Source organism: Nannobrachium achirus (genome assembly GCF_963921795.1).
Source record: "Nannobrachium achirus genome assembly, chromosome: 6".
Taxonomy (NCBI): domain Eukaryota; kingdom Metazoa; phylum Chordata; class Actinopteri; order Myctophiformes; family Myctophidae; genus Nannobrachium; species Nannobrachium achirus.
In genome coordinates this window covers 43,608,918-43,636,689 of record NC_137815.1, presented here as the reverse complement: position 1 = coordinate 43,636,689, position 27,772 = coordinate 43,608,918, and the positions used below count along the sequence as shown (strand labels likewise).

The 27,772-nt window shown below is 42.5% G+C and overlaps 1 protein-coding gene across 3 annotated transcripts; it reads right to left on the bottom strand.

Moving 5' to 3' along the window:
• Positions 1-516: 516 nt before the first annotated feature.
• Positions 517-25,695, bottom strand: LOC308287431 (ras-related protein Rap-1A-like). 3 transcript variants are annotated; one of them, XM_080728602.1, is made up of 8 exons: positions 25,623-25,695; positions 19,682-19,770; positions 18,922-18,990; positions 18,535-18,591; positions 15,465-15,605; positions 9,193-9,336; positions 8,460-8,593; positions 517-1,553 (listed from the first exon to the last, which is right to left on the bottom strand). In XM_080728602.1, the coding sequence occupies exons 2-7, from the start codon at positions 19,736-19,738 to the stop codon at positions 8,504-8,506; spliced, it is 558 nt and encodes a 185-aa protein (XP_080584728.1). In that variant the 5' UTR covers positions 19,739-19,770; positions 25,623-25,695; the 3' UTR covers positions 517-1,553; positions 8,460-8,503. The 3 variants fall into 3 exon arrangements, with proteins under 3 accessions (XP_080584728.1, XP_080584729.1, XP_080584730.1); XM_080728603.1 differs by having other exon boundaries at positions 19,682-19,775; positions 25,623-25,677; XM_080728604.1 differs by lacking the exon at positions 25,623-25,695 and adding an exon at positions 25,383-25,401 and having other exon boundaries at positions 19,682-19,775.
• Between the last annotated feature and the right edge of the window lie 2,077 nt (positions 25,696-27,772).

Below are 27,772 nucleotides of genomic sequence, written 5' to 3'. Positions count from 1 at the left end.
TCCCTACTGCTGGTTTTCTATAACTGGGACCCCTAGCAGTCTACTTCAGTGGTTCCCAAACGTTTTAGCTCGAGCCCCAAAAAATATGTTTTGCCAGAAGTAGCAGATCAACAAGTGCAACACTTTGTGAGCTTGTAGATCTGATATACTTCTAAATGTTGATTTATGTAATGTTTTTTTTTATTCTTTTTAATATTTATTCATGGGATCCCTGGGAAAGGAATCAGCGTAGAACTACTGATTCTGTCCACTCATGCAAACATCATTAAGTGATGGATTGTTCTGAGGCTGGGTTCACTCACTGTATGTAATTCAATCAATATTTTATCGACAGCCTTTTGAATGCTGAAGCGAGCAAACAAGTTACCATGCAATTGCCGTTTCCCCTATTCTATGGTGTCAGAGAACGCATGCTCATCTTGGATTGTGACGTTAACATGGTTTAATTTCACAGGCTGCAAAGTCAGTCCAATCTGTTTTGGATAAAAGTTTAATTCACAAAAATACAATGACCAATATAATGAAAACGTACTAAAATGTACTTTAATAATCCATAAAAGCTGGAACATCATTTGACAGAAAAACACAAGAAGCATTATTAGAGTTGGTTTAGTATAATATATTTCAGCTTCAAGAGACATAGAAATCAATCCTTATTATTCCCCATATTTCTTCTATAAAAGACCCATTTTTTTCTGAAGCATTGTTATGCAAAAAAAAAGGCATTAGAATATATTATGGGAGCTATGAATTCCCAGTGACTGAGTATAAAATTAAGTCACATCAGAGAGATATCTGCAGAAGAGAAAAGTCCATGAATAGGGCAAAATAAAACATCTTTTGTGGTTCTCGATCTATCACCATTGACATGACAGGCATGGAGGATAGGTGTATGGCTATAAAAAACAAGTTCTCACGTTGTCACTTGGTTTCACTTGAAAACATTTACACTTTAATAACAAATGTTTTTCTTTTTCATGCTCGGTTCAAATATTTATAATCATACAACTAAAAAAAAGAAAAGGAAAAAGGGCTCAACTTCCATGTCTTTCAAATACACTAATAATATTGCAAAGATGAAAAATACTGAATTGAAGTTACAACCCATTCGTTTCCACCTTAACATTAATTTGTTTCTGTCAAACTCTTGGAGGAAAACAAAAACACAAGTAAGGGGCTGCTCTCTGGACAGGTTGGCAGATAATGGACACATTTTTTGTTTTTCGTTTCAACTATCAGAGGCTTTTTGTCAAGCTTTTATCATCATCGTGGTCAGAGTTCGTTGTGGTGGTGTTTGTTTGTTGGTGTGAAAATGGGGATTGTCCATTCAGACTCGCACTGATACAGAGACACTGAGGACTGCCCTCAGAGGTGAGAGACCAGAGTCTTCTCTCTCCATTTCTCTCTCAAGTAGCTCATCCTCATCTTCAACAGGAGCACATCGGTCAGCTGAATCACCGTTTTATGGCTGATGGCAGCGGGCAGGGGGAGGGGAGGGGCTGTCGGAATGCTGGCACGTTCCAATCAGGGCAACAGTTCTTCATTACAGCATTCTGAAGGGAGGAAAAAATAAAAGACAAGAGATTCATAGGAGGTTTCAACTCCGGTCTTCGGGACTCCTGGTACGGCTGATTTTCCATTCTACCAATTCTAACTACTAACTAGTGCCTGAGACAACACACTCACAGCCAACATGACAGGGATAGAGTACAGAGGATTTTCCATACATGTCAATGAAAACCTCACTAAATTAACCTATTTAGGCCTAGAATTATTGAATGCTTTAACCAGTGAAAAATAGCAGATATACAAGCTCACGAGCTTGTAGATCTGCTATTTTTGAAAAAGTTGTGAAAATGTGTGCAAATTTTTGAATATATGTATTTTCAAAGCGAAGGTTTGTAACTCAAATTTTGCTTCTGGGTGGTCCCTAGAACTAAATATTTTGAGATGCGGGTCCGTGGCCAAATAAATATCATTTTGGGGGTCCTTCACATGAGAAGGTTTGAGAACCACTGGCATAGTAGTCTCTCAAGAACAGACTAACTGAGCTCCATTTAAGTGAAAAGGACCTTTTCTTTGACGATGGCTAAGCCAGATTGCTGACATAGAAACATAGGTTTTTCAAAAAAATCTTAGAAGCATTCAAAAGACACTTATAGAAAAAATTCGAATTTTCACGATTTTTCAAAAATAGCAGATCTACAAGCTCGCAGCGCGGCACTCGGTGCCGTGCTGTGAGCTTGTATATCTGCTATTTTTCAATAGTTAAAGCATAAAATAATGATACACAATAATGTGTACCCGTTATGTTATCTATGGCTGCCCTCTTGTGGCCATTTAGCAACATTAACCGTCAGCCCTCCCCAAGTTTTCAACCTCTCCCCGAATGACTGCACACAGGCACGCAGCTGAACTCAATGCACGTCGCTTCTCCAGTTCTTCTGACAAGCAATGACGACACCGTCTCCTCCTACATCTATGTCCCCATCTGAGAGTAGGAATAATGGCCAGCTGTGAATGAGGTAACCGGGAGGGGGTGGAGGGTGAGACCAAGTCCAGAAACAGATACTCCCTTCTTCCCAGAGAAGTCAAAGAGTTAGGCCAAACGATGCTCATCTGATCTATGCAAACCACAGACTCCTCCTAACACAATGACAATTGAAATGGACTTATGGTTCAAATGAATGTACAGTACATTCAGGCCTGGCAATGCGATATGCCCCCTTTTTAAGCATTCATGTTATTTTATACATGCAAGCCATTCAGTAGGAGAGCAGAGCACTGGAAATAAACTGCTTAAATCAATCACATTCATAGTACATCTGATAAAATGACTTGAAGGAGGGAGAGCGAGCCAAATGCAATTTTATCATAAAATCATGATTTATTACGGGCCCGACGAGGCCGCTTTGATTCTATAAAATCATATGACGAGCTCTACCAGCCTCCAGATGCAGGTTGAATTACACTGTCAGCCAGCACTGTGCTCCATTATGACTCCACCTGTTCAGTCCCTAGACTGATAATTACAAGGTACATTCAAGTTGAGAAAGTAAACAACATCAATGGGTTGACATTGAAGTCGTGAATTCAATTAAAGTTCCCCCTGCTTTCTTTTATTACTGATTTGATGTATAAATCGAACAGCAAAAAAAAAAGAAAAGGAAAAAAAAGTTTGGCCATGTGAAAAGTCAGAGTCCACATCAACCTTTGCGAAACCGAGTTACACTGGAATTCCTCATTCTGTGCATGCATTGTCATGTGGCAAAGAGCAAATTCTCTGTGACTAGGCTTGAACAAGGCATACACACAAAGGTAAGATGTTTTGGACACAGCCATTTAGCGGAAGAAACGCTTAGCAGAATACCACCATAGCTGATGGTGTAAACTAGGTGTTTTTTTTGTCACAGAACTTCCAAAGTTATCATTTTCAAAAGGTTAATTCACATATTTTCTAACATAGATAATGATAGCTGTTAAGGGGGCCTGTTCAGATTTGGCACGACACATTGTACATGATTTTGAGCAAGACGATTCAACAATCAATGGGAGGTAGATTTTGATGTCAAAAGGTCTAGTCTGTTGTGGCATTTCCTCAAAGGTCGAATTCATTGGGGCTTGTGGATCATCAGCTTTTGAGCTTGGTGTGATTTGGTTATGGTGGCCTAATTGCGACCGAAGGTCGCATTTTACCATGAGAAATATCACAGCTTGTCTCTGTGTGTGTACACATTTTTACGTCTATGGGTTTGCTGCTCTGACATCATGCTCTGATGTCACTGTGATGACACATCCGGTACATCTTGTCCAAGTATCCGCGTATCTCTGAAGGTCATAAAATTGATGTACCATATACAGTACATGGATCTCCAAATATGGGTACCAGAGGTCTCCATATATGGGTAACTGGTCCGATATACATCACTGGCCAGATGGCCAAGAATTGGTGCGCATGTCGCCCTGAGACGTCTTACTAGTGATGTGAGGTTCTACATACGTATGCATGTGTATTCATTTTGTGTATACGTAATTGCCTCTGATTTCTTGGTGTCCATAAAAAATATATCAAAAATTGTCATGGACATTATTACAAAGAAAACATGAAAACAGGCAAGACATCCTCATATTTTAAGCACATTGGGTGGTCTCGAGGTCGGAGTAAAGTTGTCATCGATATACTGTAATCTCGAGGTCGGAGTAAAGTTGTCATCGATATACTGTACATATGAAAAACAGAAGTACCAACAATGTGTGTCCTCCACCAGTTGAAGGGCATAAAAACTAGGGGCTGTGAGAGTACAGCTGTACAATACATCACACATCTAAATTGCATCTCACAAGCGCACTATACACAAGCACACTGAATAGAAAACAAATACAAAGTGTGACTGGGGAATGTGAATACACATTCCTGGGGCAAATGAAGTGGGACACTGTTCATGGGGTTGAAGAGCGTTCAGGAAAATGACCGCGTTAAACAACAGATCCAAGTCCCTCTTTGTTCCGTCCATGCCCCCCCAGACACCCCTTTCCCAACTTCGCTTCCTGCCTCTCGCAGTTAAAATGCTGGTGTATGGTGGGCAGTGAAACAGTGGGTCCGTAATCCCATTAGTGTCAGTTCACTGGCAGGGGGGGGTAGGGGGGCAGACACTGCCCCAGGGCATGCCGACTGAGGGCACACAAACACACACTCATACACCTCCTCCAACTGACCAGTGCAGATGGATGTGTGCCTAGGGGCTCAGTGGGTGGTTCAGGGACACTGTTGTGGTTTGGCAACATCGGGGCCCTCATTGTGGCCCTGTCTGTCTTACTAATCCAGCATGTTATCACTGACTGGACCAAAAGTCTGTTCAACCTGATGAATGAATTCAATGCAGAAGAACAGTAACGCTTACACCTTAGAATCTGTTAATCGTAACAGAGTTAGCAATATTTTAAAGGGATAATTGAAGTGAATGGGGCTGTGATTGCGCTGAAACAAATAAGACTCACCCTTTTGCTGATGTAACGTGCTGACAAACTCCAATTAAGTCAAACAAGTTGATTATACAGAATGGTAGTGGATCCACATGGCACCACAAGCACTTGCAACAAAGTTTAAATTCATGAAAACCTGTGCACATATGCACACAAAAAATATATATACAGAGTATATAGTTAATGGGTGGCTCCCAATAGTCAGACCTTTGTTGAAAATAGTCTGATGCAATCTGGAATAATCAGTCAATGAGTGCTGACACAGTATAGCCTTCAAGACTGGACAAGGTTGATCCCCAGCCGGGTCATACCATATGCATCCCTGCTTGACACTCAGCATCCAGGGTTGGATTGAGGGTAAGTAAGTCCCTGCTGCGACATACTAGCGTCACGTCCAGGGCGGTGTACTTGTACAAATAGCCGATCTACATGTGTAGTGAAGCAGATTGGCCATTTTCTGAGCTATCCAAAGCCTCAGACTACCCTATATTACAACAAAAGCAAAACTAAAAGCATTAAATATAACCTAAACTAAATTAGCAAACCCAGGTTAAAAACGAATCAAACCTAAACTGACTTTGAAAACATAAGAAAAAATGAAATAAAAACGAGTTCAAAGCTCAAAACTATAATAACCTTGGTGTAGACCCAGTGACAGTGTCACTTGTTCAGGTTCACTGGTTTCAATGTTTGGAAACATGGAGGCCTCATGCTGCAGATCTCCAACTGAGGTTACACACTCCAAGATCTCATTAAGATTTTGTTAACCAATTAAGCCCAGCTTTACTGTCCCAAGTTTCCACATCAAGGTGCTAAAGGTGCATCCAGCTGCTTTATACTGAGGGCACTTTCCAGCGCTCTCTGCCTTACATTCTTGGTCTATAGCTGTTTGGTAAGAAATAGATGCATATATGATTCTCATCAACTAGTAAATTACAACACAAAGGTCCTTCTGGACCTTTGTGTTGAATCTAAACAATCAACTAGCCATTTAGAATGCTCTTATAAAGGCAGAGTAGTTGTAACTTTCCTTCATAAAATTAAGTCAGAATTACACAATAAGCATAACAAGGACAAAGCTTTGCTGGTGGAGACCAAACTGGTGGTTGGGGCTGCATGTGCCGACTAGGGCTTGGGTCAATGCAATTGTTCTAAGAAACAAAGTATCCAACATTTCCTTAGCAACGCTGCTTGGCACTTATATTGAAACCTCAACGCATTTGAGAGACATTCAGATATTGGGTTAAGGGCAATGCATACGTTTCTGTGTTGACTCGTGTCGGAATGAAACCACACAGAAATCAGGTACCTGCACATGACCGGCTGTTTGCACACAGCATGAGGGAGTGATTGTCAGCTGTGCATGTTTCAACAACGGATAGTGAGTCAGTCAGTCATGGACAGCAACTATTCTGGGTCGTAGCCTAAAGCCAAGCCCAGAAATCCTGCTTGGCCACAAGGGCTTTGCAGGCTGAGCTGCTGACTGGCAGACAGTAAACACCTAAAAATATAGTGGGAATCAACTCTATTAATCCCATAAAATCTTAGCTGTGGTGAGGTTGGCCTCTAGCAAGCAGGCAAGTTAGTCCATTTAAGCTATTTTGACAGTTTAACAGTAGGCTTGTTCCGATTCCTGATGGGATCGTACTGTATATCACAGACTGAAGGGAAGATGATATTAAGGCAATTTGAACTAATTTAATATCAGAACAGAAGATGCTATAGGATACACACCCTCCTGTGCATTTAGATGTTTCCGGTGGAGCGGCATGTCTACGGGTCTGTGGTCGGAGCCCTGTTAATCAGATATTTGTAAAACACGTTGCCATTCACTTTAGATCTCTGTACTCTGTATGCTTGTAATCATAACATTGCTCTGTACTCTGTACTATTTTTATTGTTTTATTAAAGCTAAGATAATGTTAAACTGAACATGATGCCATTATATTGTCGCACCGAGCACAGACAGACTTTTAAAAAGGGAGCCATCATTATTAAATCGATGGTTTTAATGCTTGACACTAAAACCAGTCGTCCATGCTGGCATTGATTTCACTGATCTCCATGCTGTGACACAACTATGATGACAGAGGCTTTTACTGCGATAGTGATCTTTAACAGGTCAAACACTCAATAACATGTCAACTCAAAATCTGGAAAAAAAAAAAGAAGAAGAAAAAAAAATCTGTTTCTAATGTCAAATTCCTTCTCAAAGTGAAAACACAAGCAATCCCTTCCATAACCCTCATTACCATAATTCCATTACTCACGCAGGGTAAATCGTATCATAAATGATGACACCCCCCGCCACTCCTACTACCACCGCCCCCTGGGCCCAAGAGATCAAATCTTTTAATCCCTATCCGATTGGATCAAATTTGAATTTTGGCTAGATCAAACACAACCACAAAACTGGATTAGGGATCAATTTGTTATCCGATCTGTGATCATAGAATTATATCATCAATCATTATGTCAATAAGAAATATCAGTTTGATTAATCAAATAATATCTTTAATCCATATCCCAATTTGGTGTTTTAAAGGTTTTTAACTCTTGGACACTGGCATTGATCATCTATCAGAGATTTTTAATTGCCATGTATTATGATATTATGAAAATATTACCCAATTTGATGAGAGACTATTTGAGTAGTACACGCCATGGCTTGGCTTCTTCACAGGTCAAAAAACAGTGGAGTAACTTGGACAGGATTGCGAAATGGACGGGTCAGAAATGTCCACATTGTACATTCACACCAGAGCACATTTTTGTTGCAATCATTCACAGAACTCATTCATCCATCTGCTAAAGTTGCCACAGCACTATAATGTGAAGGTAATGACAGCACTCCTCACTGACTCAGGAATATGGGCCTATTCACAAACACTGGCAAGCTTGTGATGGTCATCATCATGAGGAGGTGCAAACAGCAGTGGTTCAGGGAAACTTATGGGATGTGTCCTACATATTTCCTGTGTACAAGAAAGCCTGACTCATTCAGCATCATGTGGAATTGTTCCTGGTTAAGACAATGGCCCTGTTTACAGATCACTGCAGTTACCATGTACACACAGCCCAGAGGAACAGTAGTCAGATGGTTATGCTGGAGGAGTTTTAGACACACATGTGAGGAAACGTCCAATAAGATTATATATATATAGCCTGGGTCCTGATGTTTATGAGGTCAGTGCACGCAAACAAAGTCGGCGATGAATTAAAATACCGTCCTCCGTTGAGGCGGGGTTCCTTGTAATGATTGAAGTTAATGGCCTTTGGCCTATGAGGCCAGTGTCATGCACAATAAAATCAGCTGTCACCATGTGAAAACACGAGCCATTATATAATGCTGGCAAAGTTGCCACACTGCCTGTATATGACCTTGATACACATTTTCTTTTACCTTTTGCACTGAAAAACAGAGTAAACATGGCTAACAATGTAATATTGAAATCATGATCACCACACACACACACCTGGCTCAGAGCTGCTGCAGGGGCAGGGATGGGATGGGTATCTTTTAAAGCAGGACACAGTTGGATTTCTTTTTTGCTTTCTTCTTTTCCACTGGCGTTTTCCTATTTATCTGTCTGACCAGGTCATAGAAGATCTACAAGAAAGGAATCAGAACACAAAGGACAGGAGAGCAGAAATAATGAGGGGGGGTTGACAGAGGTAGAAAGAATACTGGGTGTGGTTGTCTGTGGCAGGACAGGTACAACCATCTCAAAACAGATTTAATGTCTGTTAATGTGGAAACACTTTTAAGATGAGGTTTTAAGATGATGTTATCATCTCAAGAGTAGTTTAATACAACCAGCCACAAACACACATCTCCCTATTGCTTAATCCAGTGTTTCTCAAACTTTCAAATCTCAAGGTCACCCCTTAACTCTGACAGGTGTAAAAATGGAACCAAATCCATTTGGTTCCATTTGTAAACTGTCAGAGTTACAGACTTGTACGAGTCAATTTGGACCCCCATAAAGGAACCCACAGAGTCCCTGGAATCCACTTTGAGAAACAATGGCTTAAACTACAAGCTTGTTGCAATGCGACACGTTCTGAGCTTGTAGATCTCTTTCGCAGCGCGACGCCATTGTGCGACCAAGTATGAATCAACCGTATCCGTCACCGTTTGCAATGCGGGTAGAGCCAATGTATGTGCATTTGTGTGTGTGTGTGTGTGTGTGTGTGTGTTGTACTCACTTCAAGGACGTTGATCTTTGACTTAGCGGAGGACTCTAAAAAGGCACAGTGGTTCCACTGTCTGGCCAGGTTCTGACCCTGCTCCTTCCCCACCACACGCTCATCCTCCAGGTCACACTTGTTCCCCACCAGGATCATTGGCACCTGAGGGAAGGAATGAGGTGATACACTCCATTTAAACTATTGTTCTCTACACACAAACATTTATCTGTCTTAACACTTTAGGTGTCTTAGACGGAGATCTCCGTTTTAGGCTAATAAGTACACATCCGTGCCAGTGTTTCAGTGTTTTTACCAGGTTTTTCTAGGGCGATCGCCGATCGCGCGTGCACACTGCCTGTGCTGCGGTGCATTCTATACAAAACTGTATGTGAGCGACACAGTGTCTTTGCTTCTGTGTTGTTGTACAGTAGCGATGTCTAGGCACCACTTCAATGCATGCGGATGGGGCCTTGTGGTACTGTGGAAACCTAGAACAGGTGGAAAGCGCTCTTCTTCTGCAGAAAAAGAATGGGACCGGATGAGGAACTGATGTTTTGTTTCCGGGTTATTTCATCTCCTATAAACTCTTAGTAACCGAGGACCGAATCAACGGATAGACAACGGTGATATTAATAGACTTATTAAATAAAGATACTAATACGGAGATCTGTTTTTGGCAGAACTTTGACAAAATTAAAAAAGTCTGGTCAGCAAATGTGTCAATATCTACAGAATCTATATGTACAGTACAGATACACACACAAGTATGATACATAATTTTGTGTGTGTGTCTGTACTATACATAGTAATATTTGTTTTATATACTGTATATGCACGGGTGAAATTAATAAATCGAGTGTAAAGTATGACAAATCAGATTAGTCTTTATTTATATCGGAAAAGAAAAGGGATGAAGAGACCAGGACCAATGATATGCATGACTGTTGGCTGATTCATTTGAGTGCTACAGTATATACCTACAGTATGTGAAGTAATCTGAGAGAGAGGGAGGGTTATGAAAGGAATGAAACAGAAGAGACAGTTAGGCATAAAGAGAGAGAAAACATCCAAGAACAATGTTCCAACTATTTTTGGTTTGCTCAGTAACAAGGTTCTCTGCGTCTCTCCAGTTCTTTAGAAAACTGGAGGGTCACCAATTTTGCACTGATCCACGAGGGGATATTCTGTGCCTTCAGTATCATGTACAGAACAAGACTGAGGGAGAGTGAGGAGGAAGTGAATAGAGGATAAGTAGAGGGAGAAAAGGAGAGAAAGAGAGGATATGGGGGCAAAAGGGGAGAGGGTAAAAGAGACAGAGAAGGGGAGGATGGAGATTATGGAAGATGAGCAGACGCTCTCACTAGCACAACGCACTGTCCATTTCATTTGCACTTATCTACAGCTAAGTAGTCTATTCAATTCAATCTGAAGGCGGGGATGGATGATTCACAGACAGCATCAACCTATATCTACAGTATTCAAACCCTGGAAAGCTGGTGTTGAAAAAAAAAGGGAAAAAAAGGCATTTATGCTACCTGGCACAGCAACCGAAAAATGGACAAAGAATCATTACAAAGCTGCAGCAGAGGCGGTATCTTAGTTTTTTTGTTTGCATTTAAAAAATCCTCTTCAATTTATTTCCCCGGATTGGTGACCAATGCAACTGCTAAAACTCTGCCAAATATGCATACTTGTTTCCTTTTTTTCATAAACTCATTCAAACATGTTAAATGAACAGGGCCAATGAGGAAACTATAATAATTATAATAAGGAGGTGTATGATTCTGGGACAAAAATAAAGCTTGGCCCATAGCCGTCCCACTGGGCAGAGAACAGGGGTAGTGGGGAGTGTTGGGGATGCGTCTGCTCCTGCCTGCTGTTTCCTGACAGGCTATCTAGGGAGCATGTCTGCCAGAAGGAAGTCATGGCAGACCCGCCCAGACCCGGGATAACATCGTTTTCCTTCCTGCCAGTTTTCTAACACTGCTGTGCTAGAGTCTATATGCTCCAGCTCCTCTCTGGAATGATATGATAGTGCTTTAAGCACGTTAAACCTGGCATCCCCGTTTTGGGCACATGTTCAAAATCTTCTCACAATTCTTTTAATTACTTTAAATGAATGAAGCGCTTAAGGTACGAGTGACAATGTGTGTGCATTAAGGATCGACTGGTTACTGGTTTTAAAATAACATGGTCAAATACACGGGTCTTTAATATATTTTCAATATTTTATTTGGGTTTTACTACTCCATGCACACATTTCCACCCACCATCCATTTGGACTATGGGACAACAACCATGTATCCAATAGCCCTGTGGGGAGCACAACTACAGATCCCGTAGCCCATGGTGAAAATGATAACAGCTTTCATTTGGGAAAAGTGAAGAATGGGTTTCCACACTCCCTGCATATGCCAATACAACCCACTGAGGAGAAAAATGAACGACGACAGACTAACAGTTTTGGTCATGTAATAGTAAGATATGATATACTGTTTTTAGCTGCAAATACTGTTCAGCATAGCAATAACCAAAGTTAGTAACAATGAGATTATACATCTCAAGGGGTTTATCCTGCTGTGCATGTTATGCTGCAGTACAGTGTACATGCATGTTCCTCAAACAAACTTTGTCAGACAAATATTCCTTTTCTCCAGTGGTTTTTTGTTTGTGATCAAGCAGGGCAGGCAAAAAACATACTAAAAGCAGGGTAGGTTTACATGCAATGCAAAATGTTCAAGTTTCATTTATTCACATAAGGCTTTGCTTATATTGAGGCGGGTCGCAACCAATAGTATGCTCAATAATTGATACGTTCGGTTACCCTGTACCCCCTTCCCTAGCTCATTCAGCCTTGTTATGTCCAAAGACGTGACTTGTGAAGCTGGAAAAAACAGGATATTTGTGAGCAATATGGTAGTATCCTGACATGCACCAACCTGTTCATACATATCCACATTGATCCTGTCAACAAGTGTCTAGTGTTTCAGAGGTTGTTCTTGGACAGAGCTATGGCCAAGTACTTCCAGAAGATGTTATCCTAAATACTCAAATATTCTAGAACCCTCTCTCTTTCTCTTCCACACTCTCTCACTCTGAGCCATGGGGCAGACGACAGGAAGTGGGTATGTTTGGTTTAGCCCCATGGAGGTTACCGCTTGATGTTTGATAACCAAACAAGCCTTCAGACGGAACCGTTGAATGACAGCAACCCCCCACCCCACCCCACCCCCAGTGCATCAGAGGTCCCAAGTGAACCAGTGGTATGCCATTCTAACACAAACTGTAACAAGCCAAGCTGGAATGAAGGGTTGGACTGTTAAGGTCAGCAATACAGAGCTATGTTAACTAGCAGTGTCCACACAAGGTCCGTTGAGAGGAACGTGCCATGGACAGGTCCTATCCCGCCCACGATCGCATTCTAGAGGCTGGGCTGCAGACGGAATGGAATCCAGAACAGGGAAGGATGCTTGGTCTCTGAGTAAAAATGAACATAGACAGCGCTTCCAAATGGAGAAGTGAGTCACAGGCACGGAGTGCAGCATTAGTTAACACCCTGTTCACGCAAGTTGAGATGAAGCCAGCTTGGAAAAGTCATAAGACGTCAGTTATGTAAGAGCAGAGTGGGAGGCAATGAGGGATGTCGGCTTTTTTAATACACTCTTTAGTGAGTTACTTTACTCTCTCTGCCTCATGAGACTCCTTTAACAAGTCTTCTCAGGAGGAGGAATTCAGCCCCACTGCGATCAAAACGCATGTCATTAAAAGGCCTTTTTAATTGAGCTTGGCGAGGCAGAGTGTGTCTGCACATTTCACCAGCGTTGCAGTAAATGGTGCATGGCATTCCCATCAAGTTGCCCAGAATGAGAACAGCTGCAGCGGCAAATATCTTGACTGCTCTCGCGCTGCCCCAGCCTCAAAGCCTTCAACTCCAGTTAAGAAATATCTCCTCTTTGCAAGGAGAAGCCAAAGCGAGAGGGAGAGACGGGCCAATGTGTTAAGCATTTCCTTTGGTGGTGCATTCTTTCAAGGGGCAAAACAAAGATAAACAGATGTCGTGGTTGTCATAGCCGACGTCTTAAATCACCAGTAGAACGCTCACTGACGGAGCAGCCATAGCGACCAGATAAGTGTGACTGTTTAGACAGGGTGGAACGTATCAGGAGGGGAACACGGTTCCAAGAGAAATGGGACGGTAACTGCTTTCCACCATATTGAGAAGCCACACTGATCCTGCAATCAATCCCTTAGCCCCGAGCCTGAACCTCGGTCCCAGAACCACAGGGGCTCTGTAATGAGGAACCGCAGATCCTCCCCGATTCCAGTGCGTTTTTTGATGAGTTGGGGCTTTCCTTTGCACATCATCCCTGACAGTCCAATCACCCGCACAGAGTGCCAGAACCACAGTCAGACCACAAGGCAGGCCGGGGACAGGGGAGCGAGGGGGGGGGGAAACAAAGAGCCAAAGGCGATGAAAGGCCAATCAAAACAAGGAGCTGAAGAGAATATTGGTATAGAGAGAGGAGGGCTGGCCGATTTTGGGGGGGGGGGGGGGGGGGGGGGGGGTGAAGGCAGGAGAAGGGGTGAGGGGTTTTACAAACTGCTGATGGGAGAAGGAGCGAGAGACAGAGAGAGAGACCAAGAAAGTGAGTGAGCCAGATAGAGTGAGTGAGAGAGAAATAGAGAGAGGGTTATGGTAACATTCATTCCCTCCAGAGATCACCAAAAAAGGGCATCCTGAATCCTGCTGACGGGCTATCTGCCCTGCCGGGAGGGGATGGAGAGCTCTCCCTGTCTCCCCCTAACAGTCTCCCAATGTACCAGGGACACAAAGAAACTGATGCACTATTCAGAAACCAAGTGAGGAATCTATTGATGTGACATATCCTCTTTTGGTTTAAGCGGTTAAGAGACCCAATACCCAAGAAACATTTCGTCACTGTCGGGCAGAAATGTCATATGACTCATATCTCCACGTTTCAAATGTGTACGTTTATTTCGTAAAAGCCCTGATTCGTCATACAAGACTGTCGCACAAAACTGGTGAAAATAGCAGATTTACAAGCACACAACGCCAAGGCAGAACTCAGCATTGGCTTAAGATTTCCCTCACAAATGACGGAAATCAAAGAAAGGCTACTGGCTGTCAAATAAGGGCTAGGAAGGGGTTACAGTTACAATCAAGAGAAACATGATGAAAACATCCCAAAATCACACAAAGAAACAGCTGCTGAATCTAGCCTAGTAGTGTTGATCAGATATTAAGCCCACATTTCTTGTAGATAATTGCAGTGGAGTCACCAAGAGACATACAGCCATATTGCAGATATTAAAAGACCAAGTAATCCAAACACTTATAGGGCTCATAATTATGAGTTAGATGAGGACAGTCCAGTGCATGCATAATGTGAACTGCTGGAGCAAAAGTGGCACATGAAACTAAGCACGTGTGAATAGTGCAAGCAAGAAGTGAAGAACTGCAGGTGTGCATAAAACTAGTGAGGATGAGACATAGGTCCAGGTGGACAATCTGTACATACAGTACAGTATGACAATGAATGAACATGATTATAAGTGAGGTGTCAACCAAATGCTGGTTCAATTTCACATGCTTTCTGGTGAGATTTCTGCACTCTATCGGACATTTAACCAGACAATATTTGGCAGGTCCCACATTACATTCTTAAAACTAAATGGCTGGTAAAATATTGAAGGGAATTAATTGTGGGATAAATAACAGCAAATAACAAATACCACCAGCATAGAAGAATAATCCTGCCGAAAGAATAAAGCCACGTTTCATGACCCAGCATCAAGTAAGTAATTAAAGTTTTGTGGTCTGCCTTGCTTTCTTTGGTGTGCTGTGAACTGTGAAGAATTATCTATCAAATGTTACATCCCCAAAAATAAATATTCTCTAACTATGTGAGAATAGGATACCCTAATGAGTCTTATGAGCCTCACTCATTCATCATTCACTATTTATTTTGTGTCTGGGAGCTCTGTGCGTTTCATCGTCCAACAAACACAACTCACTCCCAGCTTGTCAGGCTGAGATGTTCAGAGACTATAACGTAACATGGACAACAGACTCATCTCTTCCCGGTTCCATCACTGTTGAATACCAATGCGTGAATGGTTTACAAATTATTAAAATAACAAGCCCAAGCCATGTCAGACCCAGTCATTAAAGAAATGGCAGAGTGGCCCGGCGGGTCCCAACGGTCTTGCAGACCTGTAACGTAGACCAGGACCCTTGCGTAACCAGTAACAACTCAAGTGTTACTTACATCCTCCGTGTCCTTTACTCGTAGGATCTGTTCCCTCAGGTCCTGGAGGTCGTTGAACGTTGACTGTGCTGTGATGGAATATACCAAAGCGAAGCCTTGGCCATTCTTCATGTACAGGTCCCTCATTGCTGTGAACTGCTCCTAAAATGACAATTCGGAAACAGGGAGAAGATAAGGCCATCAGTACTGTTAACGGTACAAATTAACCATATTAGCATGCAGTCGATTTTGCTCTTACTGTATGTTTTACCCATATCCCGCTGCCGGGGTGGGCAAAATGTCCACTGTGTTAATATTGCCAATGAGGATATACTATGAATTCAGCTTTGTGTAACTTGTGTATGCTTGAGTTACAGGAATACATGAAGTTAAACCATTTTTAATTTAGTGATTCCACATGTTGTCATTGAAGTGGGTCAGAGGGAAATTGAGCGGGTCCGGACTCCAACAAAATTGTGTTTCTTCACAAATTGTAGTGTTAAACTTTTGCTTGAACTAAAGCTGGTTGCACACTGTGCGTTTTTCGTTGCGAAATGCGTTTTTCAGGGCAAGGAGAGAGAGAGAGATAGAGAGAGCAAGGGACCGAGTGGTGCGCGAAACAGGCGGCAGTGTGCAAACGTGACTGACATAACGTGAGGTTTATTTTTTGGAGCTGTGTGCAGCTCCCTATACGTGGCTGTGTGGGTCTGTCTGTGTGTGTGTGTGTGTGTGTGTGTGTGTATGTAGCCTGACTTCGGCGCGTAACTAGTGCCGCACCATTTACGCCACTCGCGCAATATATACATCAAAATGTGCGGCTCGGCCGGGAATGGTGTTCTATTACCTTTCGTTCCGATCCGCCTTACCATGCCGACGTAATCGGCAAAAAACGACGCTTAATTGTCCCCATTGACTTATAATGGGACAATGCAAGAAATCACTTTCAAGTATTTTTCTCTCGTAAACCATAGGAGCTACAGTTTCAAACCTCGGAGAGGAGATTCATAATGATTTTAAGAATGAATCGAAAAATAATTACATCACTCGGCCTCATGGTGGCGCTATAACGGCCCACTTTACGTTTTGCCCCGTAACTCTTGAACCGTAGATCGGAAAATTAAAATTCTTTTTTCCCTGGATTCCTTGGGTCAAGACGCATCTCCCCATATAGGCCACGCCCATTTGCGCCAGGATAGATTTTCCGCCATATTGAATTTTCTCCAAAACACACTTTTTGCTCCTTTTCCTACATATTTTCTTCAATGTCACAAAGATCGGTACACATGATCTACACACACACACACACACACACACACACACACACACACACACACACACACACACACACACACACACACACACACACACACACACACACACACACACACACACACACACACACACACACACACACACACACACACACACACACACACGTGTGATTTTTTATTTGCGTGCTCCGAAATTCACTCCGATATTCAGCCCGAAAAACACAGCAGTGTGCAACCACCTTAACCCTGTTTATAATTATGGTTATAATCATGGACGCACCACAGGTAATACTAATGGTCTAAATAATTTGTATCTCCGTTACAAGTGCAAAGCTGTATCTATGCTGGGTGTACAGTGGACAAGGTACGTTATCAGCATACTTTGTGTTTGGGCTGCAATTTTGAGTGGCTACATGGCAAGTAGAACAGTTCCAAATATAACATCACGAGTATAGCAACATGCAGCACTGAGGTACACAAAACAAACAGTGCACCAAACATAATGTATAACGCTGTCACAGGCTTTGGTACAGCATGGTACACTTCTGTTGCGGAATAAATGTGGTACATCTCTACAGCTGGACACTATTACAGCTGTTAAAATCTCATGATCCAATTCCATTTCTTAGATGCCACAGAAGGAGGTTTAAATTGCTGCTTTTAGATTTCCTCAACAGAATCCAAATCTTTCCCAGATAAAATAAAAACCTCGATCAATTTAAAGACTGGTCAACTGACCCTTGGCATGTCTATAATTTTCTCAACATAAATCACATTGCTGTTCTGTTTCTAAGCTGAAAGAAAATCACTTGCTCTAAGCCAGTGGTAGCTTAAACATGTCGTTTATGATCGATCTGTCGATCCTGAAGGGCATTTGGGTTGATCCTGGAGCAATTTCAAAACCCAGACAAAAATCATCAATTCACATCATGTGGCGTTCAGTCACACTCATGTTTATTGCTTTGAACGTGAATCACTACTAGATCTCTCAATCTCATAATATGTGTGTGTGTGTGTGTGTGTGTGTGTGTGCGCGCGCGCGCGTGCGTGTGTGTGTGTATATTTATTCCCTTTTTTCATTGAGCCCAACTAATTAGCATAGATTTTAGGCCCGTTCCGAAAATCATTGCGTCGGGTACAGACACAATTTCGGAACTCTAATCGCTACTAATCATATCGTGGGAGAGGCGCAGCACTATTTAGCATAGGAACGTCCCTGGCAGAATATCAATGTTCCAATTGTGTTACCTCTTGAATACTAGTTTTCTGCCAAAGCTGACAAGATGACATCAGATAGCAGTATTGAGAATGAATTTGGGAAGAGACACCAAAAGACATACAATTTCCACATAGAGATAGGCATGTTTAATGGAAAATGCACTTGTCTCATCTGCAACATTAACTACGTAGTAATAGTGAAGAAAAGAGACTTGGAACATCACTTTCTAACAAACCACAAATCTTGTCTTTGCCAGCCATCAGTGAACTAATAAAAGAACGTTTAAGGAACTGAAATCTCAAACACCAACAAACACTGCACTCATTTTTACCACTGCCTTCTATCGTTGGGTCACACATTTGCCACTGAAATTACACACAAGAGCACTTTCTAAACTGTTCTCTTTGTTAATTTTTTAATTTTAAAAGAATAGCCATGTAGATCTAGTACCCGAAAAGGCTGCCCACCCCTGCTCAACTGGAGAATAACAGACAGCAGACAAATAGCTCAGCTGGACAAATATTCAAAATGCCACTGCTTGGTATTGGATGAGGCTGGGTATTGAATAAGCCATGTCACAGGTATGAGGTTGTTCACTTACTGTGCCTGCTGTATCGAGGATTTCAAGCATACATTGCTGCCCATCTACCTCCACTTGCTGTAGGGGGACAGGACAGAGATGGCATATTAGGAACAGGTCAAACACAGATTCAAAGAGTACAAAGCTTTATCTCACGTCAGAAGCAAACCTCAAATAAACAAAACGCCAATAAGCAAAACAGAGCTGGTAATAATGAGCCAATGGGCTGTGATGAGGAACAAAAAGGGACAGAAAGAGGGGGAGAGTGAAAGAAGAGCGATAGAGAGGGGAGAAAACGGTAACACAACATCATGACGTGAACTTGAAGACCAGCTGCTAGCAATCAGCTCATTCCAGACCAGCACAATCTTTCACTCGCTTCTTTCTCCCTCCCCACAGAACACTTACCTTTCTGTATGAGTCTTCTATTGTTGGGTCATATTTTTCCACAAAGATTCCCTGTACAAACTGAACTGTCTGTAAGAAAAGACACAGAAGCAGACAGCGTCAGATCAATGTGGCCTCCTGCTGTAGAGAAACAAAACATCCGGAGACACTAATGTGGCCAAGCAACAGTGTCTGCTAGCAGTGCTGGAGCAAAGTAATGTCCATCTGGCTATCAAAGTAACTCAACAAGACAATCAGAGTTTCCAGGGTTAGGTCTATAAATACACATAGATATGAAAATACAGACATGATGTGAAAGCAATCATTCATCCTAAATGTTAAGGACAATTAATCTTGTACAACAAATGGTTCTGTTAAAGCAAGGTAAAGGTCTCGGTGTTGGTATAACCTGAATTCACCTACCATCTAAACATGTCACTGCTTGCCAGTTTAAGAGCTGTACTTGCATTAATAACCACGAAAAGCAAAGCAGTATGTACTGCTGTGTGAGAAAAGTGTTGACAGTTTGAGCACATCTCAGAGTAGAGGTAGTTCTGATTAAGTGGCCTTGGTGTTCTACAGACACCTGTTTCGCTATACATTTGATACCGGTTTCATATAAGCAAATGTGAGGGTATTGGAGAACCATAATAGTATTGACATGACTATTTATTCTTGGGCATGCACATTGCCTTAAATGAATAAGTGGATGTACTGTTTATTCAATTTAATTCTAAGAGATGGGGGGGGGCGTGGGATGAATAGAAGATACATTACTCACCAGAGCGGACTTGCCCACACCTCCCGAGCCTAACACCACTAGTTTGTATTCACGCATGGCGGGATCGCTTCACCAGACAGCCCAACACTCTGCACTGGAGAAACGGAGAGGAGCAAAGAGAAATAGAGAAGTAGAGAAAGATTAGAGACAGAGAAATAAATAGGTCAATGAGATGAAAATGGATTAAATGGGTCCAAAAATAAAAACATAAAGAAAAGGAAGAACAGGGCTTGTCCCAGTCCAGCCCAGTGTCTCTCCAGTCTCCACTCCAGAAAAGAAAGGATTCTAGTAATTCCTGGAGGTATGGACAAGAAGCAGCACAACAATGGAGGCAACACCCATAAGTGGAGCTGCTTCAGGGTGGAGGAGGTGAAGAGTATGTGACCCCTCTCTAACTCAAACCAGCTGTGCTGTGTATGTATGTAGGGGTGTGTGTGTGTGTGTGTGTGTGTGTGTGTGTGTGTGTGTGTGTGTGTGTGTGTGTGTGTGTGTGTGTGTGTGTGTGTGTGTGTGTGTGCGTGTGTGTGTGTGTGTGTGTGTGTGTGTGTGAGAAAGATTGACAGAAAGAGAGAGTGAGTTGGGGAACTGAAGGCAGGAAGACACATGGGTTTGGCAGACATGCCTCTCAATGACACAATCCTTTGGCCATCGAACACAAAACACACCCAAAGCACCCCACTGTCAGGACTTGCAGAGCATTCGCTCATCGCCTAGCATATTTGTAACCTGACAGCACTATGTCAGTCACTGGAGGTGACTGGTAACAGTCAGGGGAAGTGGAAAATGAGATGGTGGGGGAAGTTGTGAAATGACTGGAATATCCCTTTGAGCAACATGGAGGCTGTGAATCGTTGGCACACGTTGTGACATAACTCCAAGTTAGGTTAGCCAACTGGGTCACTACTAGTTGGCCTCTACAGAGAAGCTAGGAGGCCTGGTGCTCTAATGGCTGAGAGGGGAGTGATCTGGGATTATTGGTACATACAAACATACTTGAAGCTTGTCTTGATTTATGCTTTGTTGTTGCGCATCATGTCTCTCACCAAAAATAGCAGATCTACAAGCTCACTGGTAGATCTACAATTCTTGGTGCGAGACACATGTGCAACTAGTATCAATGATCTCTGAGGAAGAGCATGACAGCAAGTAATGGAATGAAATTGTTCTTCAGTTCAAAATGGAAATAAAACATTCCTCAAATGAGTAGTTTGAGGCATGAATGGTCTCAAGTTTCATCCAGCAACAATAATTGATACATTTTCTCTCTCCTTCAGTAGTATTGGCTTTGGCCTTCTATTGCTTATTTCAGCATTTTGCAGAAGTCAAAGTGAAAGAAAAAAGTAAACTGGAATTCAATATGCAGCATGTTTATTGTACAACTAAACACTAATTACAGCTATTAGTGGACTACAGTAAAGTGAAGTGAATCACAAGTGATACTACTGAGTTATGACCCTTGTAGAAGGTACCAAACCCATGCCGACCACTACATATTCATTGATGATTTTTAAATAATAAAATTACTATTTGGCTAGGATATGTAACATTCCAAAGTGAAATTATAACCGTGTAGCACCTGGGTTATTCTACAGGTCAGTATATTGCCTTCAGTGTTTCCCTTGCCTTCAGTGTTTCCCCCCAGCCATACTAACATGCCATATTGTATGACCATAGGTACCAAGACAAATCAATGTTACCCTTTTGAGTCGGTGGTTGGAGAACCCTAAAGGTTGAGAAGTAAGAAGCATGTGCTCAAAAGCAGGGCCGAAGGATAAGCCTTGCCTAAACAGTAAACATCATCTCTTTTTTCCAGATTATCAAAAAGCTAATTAGTTTACCAGCCATCCTCAAAAATAGATTATCCCCTCCCACACCATTTTTACAGCAAAATCCCTCTAAATGATCATGGGAGAAGCCAACTGAGGACCGAGGACCTCCAACTCCCAAGTCACGAGGGACAACCATGTGGGATATGAAGCCCAAGCAGTGAATAATTCATATTCGCTAAACCATGACACACAAAGAGAATTCCTCCTGGCACGACTTGGAGGGAGCCAGTCGAGGGAATAGCAGCCCAAGCATGCACGTGTGCTCTGCAAACAGTCCTTCAATTTGAGTGTGTGTGCAGCGTCACATGTGCAATGTCACACTCACGGTGCCACACACACACATAGAGATTTAGGCTAGGCCTTACTTGTCAGCAATCTATGCATCATGTTTCTTATATTAACACACTGTGGCCTAATCCGTGCAAAGGCGGACGACATCAAGACCCCCCCCCCCCCCCTCTGAGACAGCGGCTGTAAGGCTATTATAAGAATGCATCACAAGTGACTATGGAGGACGTTCACTCCTCCAAACAAACAGTGCACAGTCAAATGCCATCTGTTCTGTCACACCCTTCGGTGTCATTGTGGGTGAACAAAACGAAACGTGGTACGGGCAACTTCTAGTGGCTCACCATAAGGGCAGAGTGTTATGTTTTCACAAACCAGGGTCTAAACATCTCATTTTGATGGTGGGCAACAAAACATTAAACGGTGTAAGAACAGCTATACATCGTGATTCAATCACAGACACTGACCAGACTAATCTAGCCTAGCCTCCCTCTACTTTGAAGTTGTTGAGAATGGGTTAATTTGTCTCCCACCCTACATGACCCCAAATGTCCTTAATGACCTGGGTTCCATTATTAAAACCAGCCTGATTTTACAATTAGGCCTCAATCGTCATCTTTCTTCCTCCCTTTCCAAGACATGCACGTCCACTTTAAAGTACAGTACGTCATTTCTACAGCAAACACAAAAAGAACCTTTAGCAGGGCCATTATAGAATATAGGACACCCTTTCTCCAACACCTCTGCATGTTAACAATTTGTAGCAACTTTCATCATAGTAGCAAAACAAGGCTGAACTCTCCAACTCTGCCTGCACACACAGTAACACAAACCCACACACAAGGCCATGTAAGGACATCCCCCTTAATGCTAAAATCTTGCCCTCTTTCCACAGCTACACACCGCAATGTTCCCAACAAAACAAACACACCGCCACCGTTCCCCTAGTCTCGTGTCAGCCCCAGCAAATAAGGAGAGAGGGAAAGCCACACGCCGCAGCAAACTCGCACCACTGTGACTTCACTGCATCACTCACCCTCTATGGACGAAGGTATGACTCCATGTAAGGCTGGAAAAGGCGAGAGTATGTGCTGCCTGTGAAGCTACACAAAACTTCTGGCCAGAGAATGTTTTTCAAGTTTGACAAAAGTGAAAGTAGGGCGCAGCGTTAAGGCAGTGAAACTGCAGCGTCAACAATTTGACATTATCATCTGGAATTAAGGGTTTATTATTACCACTATCACATGTTACTTCCTGGTATAGTAAGGATAGCTGTCACAGAAACTGACTGAGTCAGCGGAGTGAGCGGACATGTTGGATTGACAGGTGCCTTCTATCTTTCCTGCCCAGACGAATGGTGAAAAAAAAGAAGAAACACCACATCCGTCCAACTGACTGACGTTAACCGTTATGCCATCTTCTTCTTGTTTGCTTGCTGTGTGACTCACATGACAATTATGGGTGCTGCATGGGGAGGCAATTTGAGGTTTGGGGTTAGAAAAGTAGGTGACAAAACAGCTCTGGTGCACTCGGGTCCATTCAGATTGCAGGTCATTACTCATCTGTACCAAAATCTCAGATGTCTCCCTATATTACTCAGTTACACAGAACTTAGCAGGAAACCATCCCACTTACTAATGTCTGGAAGCAGTGAGTCTGACAGGGAGTGAACTGTAGTAAACTTTGCTACCAAGGTCAAAAAGATAAGAGAAGTTCTTGAACAGTGAAACATTTCTTTAAAAAAATGCAACATGCGTATGTATATATTAAGTACAGTACATTGGTGGAGTTATTTTAGCCTGGCGTAGCCAGACTATAATACTAATGCAGTTAACTAACTGCAGAATATATTATACATCTATCCCTTGTGTTAACATGGGTGGATTGTTTAGCTGTGCTCGGCTTGCGTTATCTTAAACTTAAATAGTTCTGAGTAATGATGATGACACCATCAAGAATCAAAGTTTAGGGGAAACACAGATATGAGATTAAGTAAGGTCAGAATGACGAGCACCCTCAAAAACACTGCCTAGTGCCTACTGCCTACGCCTTCTCTCTAAAAAAGAAATCACGATTCAGCTTATATTCTCTACAAGGAGGAGACTAACAGTGTGTAACCAAAGAAACAGCGTACTTAACAGAACCCCAAGCTACTTCTCTTCAATTTAGAGGACCTAATCTGTAACAGGAACCTTGAAACAAAACTGAAAGTAGCCAAAACATCTAGCTGACTAAGACTTGACTCTGAGACCAACTACTTTCTAGCTGACTCGGCTTTTGAGAATAGTCAGTGACTGACAACTGCCTGACTGTCAGTCAGTCATATTGGGGCCTTGACCTGGCTGTAACTACATCCTCTTTCCAGTTAGTGCCAGTGCCACTTATGCCTCATTCTGATCGGATGGGGAAAAGGAGCAGCTACTTTTAGTCCCGGTTCCTGTTCAAGACCCCAGACAGCAGGGCGAGTGGGGGGGAAGTGTAGGTTTATAGCCTACAACTCATCACCAAGCCTGGGCTTATGGACGGATCCTTCCCCAGCCCAGAACAGGATGAAACAGATGCTTCGTTGCATGCATTCATCCTGTTGAGGGGTGGGGGAGACCCCGGAGACCCACTCACTCACTTCTAGGAAATAACCCTATGTTACAGCCAGGCAGCACTGAGAAAAGCACCTTCTGGGGAGTAACATCCGTGCAGAATGTTATGTTGATCTTCTATGATAGAAGACTAGTTTTATTGATGATAGAAGTTATATTTTATTATTGAGTATAGCAGGACATATGCAGGATGTATGTTTTTCATGTCTTGTCTGTACTTTTCTGTCTTTTTAAATGCTGACCCTAGGAGCTATCTGTGCTCCAAGAATTCTTATGCACGTGTGCAATGGGAATAAAGTCTGATTTATTCTATATCATCAATGGCACTGTCACGAGTGACAGCCTCGGGTTCGTAGTTTTGGGGACACATGACTGCAACAGGCTGCTGTGTAGCATCGTGCATGAGTCCCAGTCACAAGAGAAAGTCGCTGCACGTCGCAAATCATCTCAAATGTATCTAAACCATGTCTTCACTCACTGCAGTAGCTAGCGTACGTTTATCACACCAGGTCATGTCAATTCCCTGCTATTTGCGGCTGTGACTATTCCCCGGAGTGAGGACGTTTGCTATTTTAACACAGCTTCCATAACATTCCACACATGCTATACATTTCTGAGCCCCCTGCCCTCGGCCACACATAAACCCTGCAAGACAGCGCATAATCTCTAATCCACTGTATTTTGAGATGATCTGCATAAATCTGCAAAAAGCATATGCTTTTTATTCACACCAGCGAAAAGACTAAACCCCACCGTTTAACTGGCTTGTTAGCAAAAACACCGCTAACTAACTAGCTAGCTGGGCCGCCCGTCACTTCTAGCACTGGCTTATGTTAGCTATCTGGCTAAGCTAAGGCATTCTGTCTAACCAGGACAGGATCTAAACACCAACAGGAACAGAACTGCGCTCAAAGAAATGTCTCTTACGAAAACAACGACAGTCTAATTAGCTCCTAAACTGCAATTAAGCTGGGTTGCTAACGTTACCTGCCCTTCCTGTCCGCCCGGCCTTCACTAAAATGGGAGTGCACTCAGTCCAGTCTCCTCTCCTGGCTACTTATCCTGGCTTATTAAAACAACCCCAATCAAACACACACCGCGCAGCCCCGGCCAGTGTGGCTTTCATTAATGCCACCCCGGCGTGGCGTGGGACACACACCCCGGTCTGGAATGACCCGTTGTCCGGGCACACCTTTTATTTCCCCATGGTTTAAGTTTGTTTCTTACCGTTTCTCTTCTCGCTGTCTCTCGCCGCTCCACCAAGTGTCAGTTACAGTTTCCCTCCCGGCCTCAGTGTGTGTACTGTCTGTGAGTGTGTGCGTGCATGCGTGCGTGCAGTAGACGTCATTGGAACTACTTCTCATTTCTCTTAAAGGACCAATCCGCGATACAAACGTAAACAAACGGGGATCCTACCCCCCACCACCAATTAAAATAGGGGGAATTTATTCTATTTCTCCAAATTTGGTACCTTGACTGACTAATAGGCTCTAGGACTGACAACCAATGAATTAGATTCGCTGACTTTTGGAGTTTTCCCTTTGGGAATGTTTGTAAAACTGGAGTAAAACAGACTGGTGGTGGTCTCAAAAAGTTACCCATGTGAATTGTGAACATCTGCATTTACAAAGCAATCTCTTAATAGTATTTTGTGAATATAACGCTAAATATGGATTTGAACAAATAGGACCCCAATGTAAACAAGCCATTGTGTATTAGTACAGTGGTTCTCAACCTGTGGGTCGGGGTCCCCACATGATGTGGGGGACCCCAGATGACAGTGAAGTGACAATAAGGACTTATTAATACATAAAAAGACCATCAACAGTAATCAACAAACTATACTATAGAAAACTGGTCAAGCATTGGCCAAATTGTCAAATAAATAATGGAAGAAGCAAAGATTACGGACAAAAAAGCTCACGCTTGTACATCAGCTATTTTCATGATATTTATCTGTGGAACTGAGTCAAACTAAATGTAATGGCTCAACTCCTGCAATTTCAAGTGCTTGTTAGGGTGTGTAAGGGGTCTCCAGTTCAAATGATTATTTTGGAGGGTTGTGGCCTGAAAAGGTTGAAAACCACTGTTTTAGTAGACCTTATCTGAACTCAACTTAACTGTACTGTCCTGTACTTTTCCTTAAACTTCTAATAAAGTATTCAATCAATCAATCAATTTGCATTGTAACTCTGGTCTAGGAAATGCATCTAGGCCTACTGTATATTAATTTGATCAAATCAACATAACTCATTTAAGTATCTTATTTTAATAGTAGTTTGTCCTTTTAACAGCACACAGTCACTAAAACGATGCCCCCTCTCTATGTATTTTACTTCACCTTTTAATGTAATCACTAAAGTCTAACTTTAGTAAAGACATAACATGGAGGAAGCAACTACTATGTAGTAGTGGGTTTGCTGGAAGTTAAGGTACAACAGCAACAACAACAATCTATACTATAATTTTGCGAATGTCTGTCTGAGTGAGTGTCTGTCTGTATGCTCCTCGGTGGCTGGAGCAATTGATCTGAAATCGCATCACCATCAGCATATGAACACACCTGACATAACTGTGAAGCCCGTTTGTCACTTTCACAAATCGTATGCTGTATAATAGCATTTTTATGGTGTATCTATATCTATTTAGCCTACAGTACCTTTTGTGACCACACATGTTAAGGGAGGGGCGCTGTTGTTCAGGCCATGCACAATCACACACAAACCCACACACACACACACACACACACACACACACGGGGGGGGGGGGGGGGGGGGGGGGAAGTGTGTGTGTGTGTTTGTGCAGGCGGGCGGGCGGGCGGGTGGGGGGGTTAGCCATTAAACGAAACGGGCATTTCTTACATTGATGCTCCTACATATTATCATGCAAGCACCAGTTAAAGTTACTTTCCATCCCTCATATACTGTATGCACAGTGCACATCCCATAACCCACACACTGCACATCATTTTGGAGCTCATATCTTTGAACGGGTAAGGGCTAGTAATAATAACAAAGTGCTTAAACACTTAGTTGACAGGGGTCCTCCAGGGTTCTATATTAGGCCCTAGTATTTCCCTCAAGTCTACTAAAGTGTCATTGCCGAAAATAGCTGATCTATAAGGCTCGCAACATGACGCTTTGAGTTTTAGATCTATTTTGCCCAATGTTCATCGCAGAATAGGGACTCTAAGGTTCAAGTGGCTAAATAGTATAAAACACTGAGAAGTCTAATTAAAGGGGAGAACCGCCCATTTAAATATTGAACTATGTCATTAATATACCTTTGCAAAGCAGCTACACATTCGTTAACATTAATTTGAGTTTGCCCAGATTATTTGTGAAATGTATCAAAGAAGAATGTCAATTAATGGCGTA

Coding starts and splice junctions, on each gene's coding strand:
- LOC308287431 (XM_080728602.1), bottom strand. CDS start 19,738: ATGCGTGAATACAAACTAGTGGTGTTAGGCTCGGGAGGTGTGGGCAAG. Junction 15,606..18,534: donor TCCTCGATACAGCAGGCACA/GTAAGTGAACAA, acceptor TTGTCATTTTAG/GAGCAGTTCACAGCAATGAG. Junction 8,594..9,192: donor CAAAGATCAACGTCCTTGAA/GTGAGTACAACA, acceptor CCTTTCTTGTAG/ATCTTCTATGACCTGGTCAG.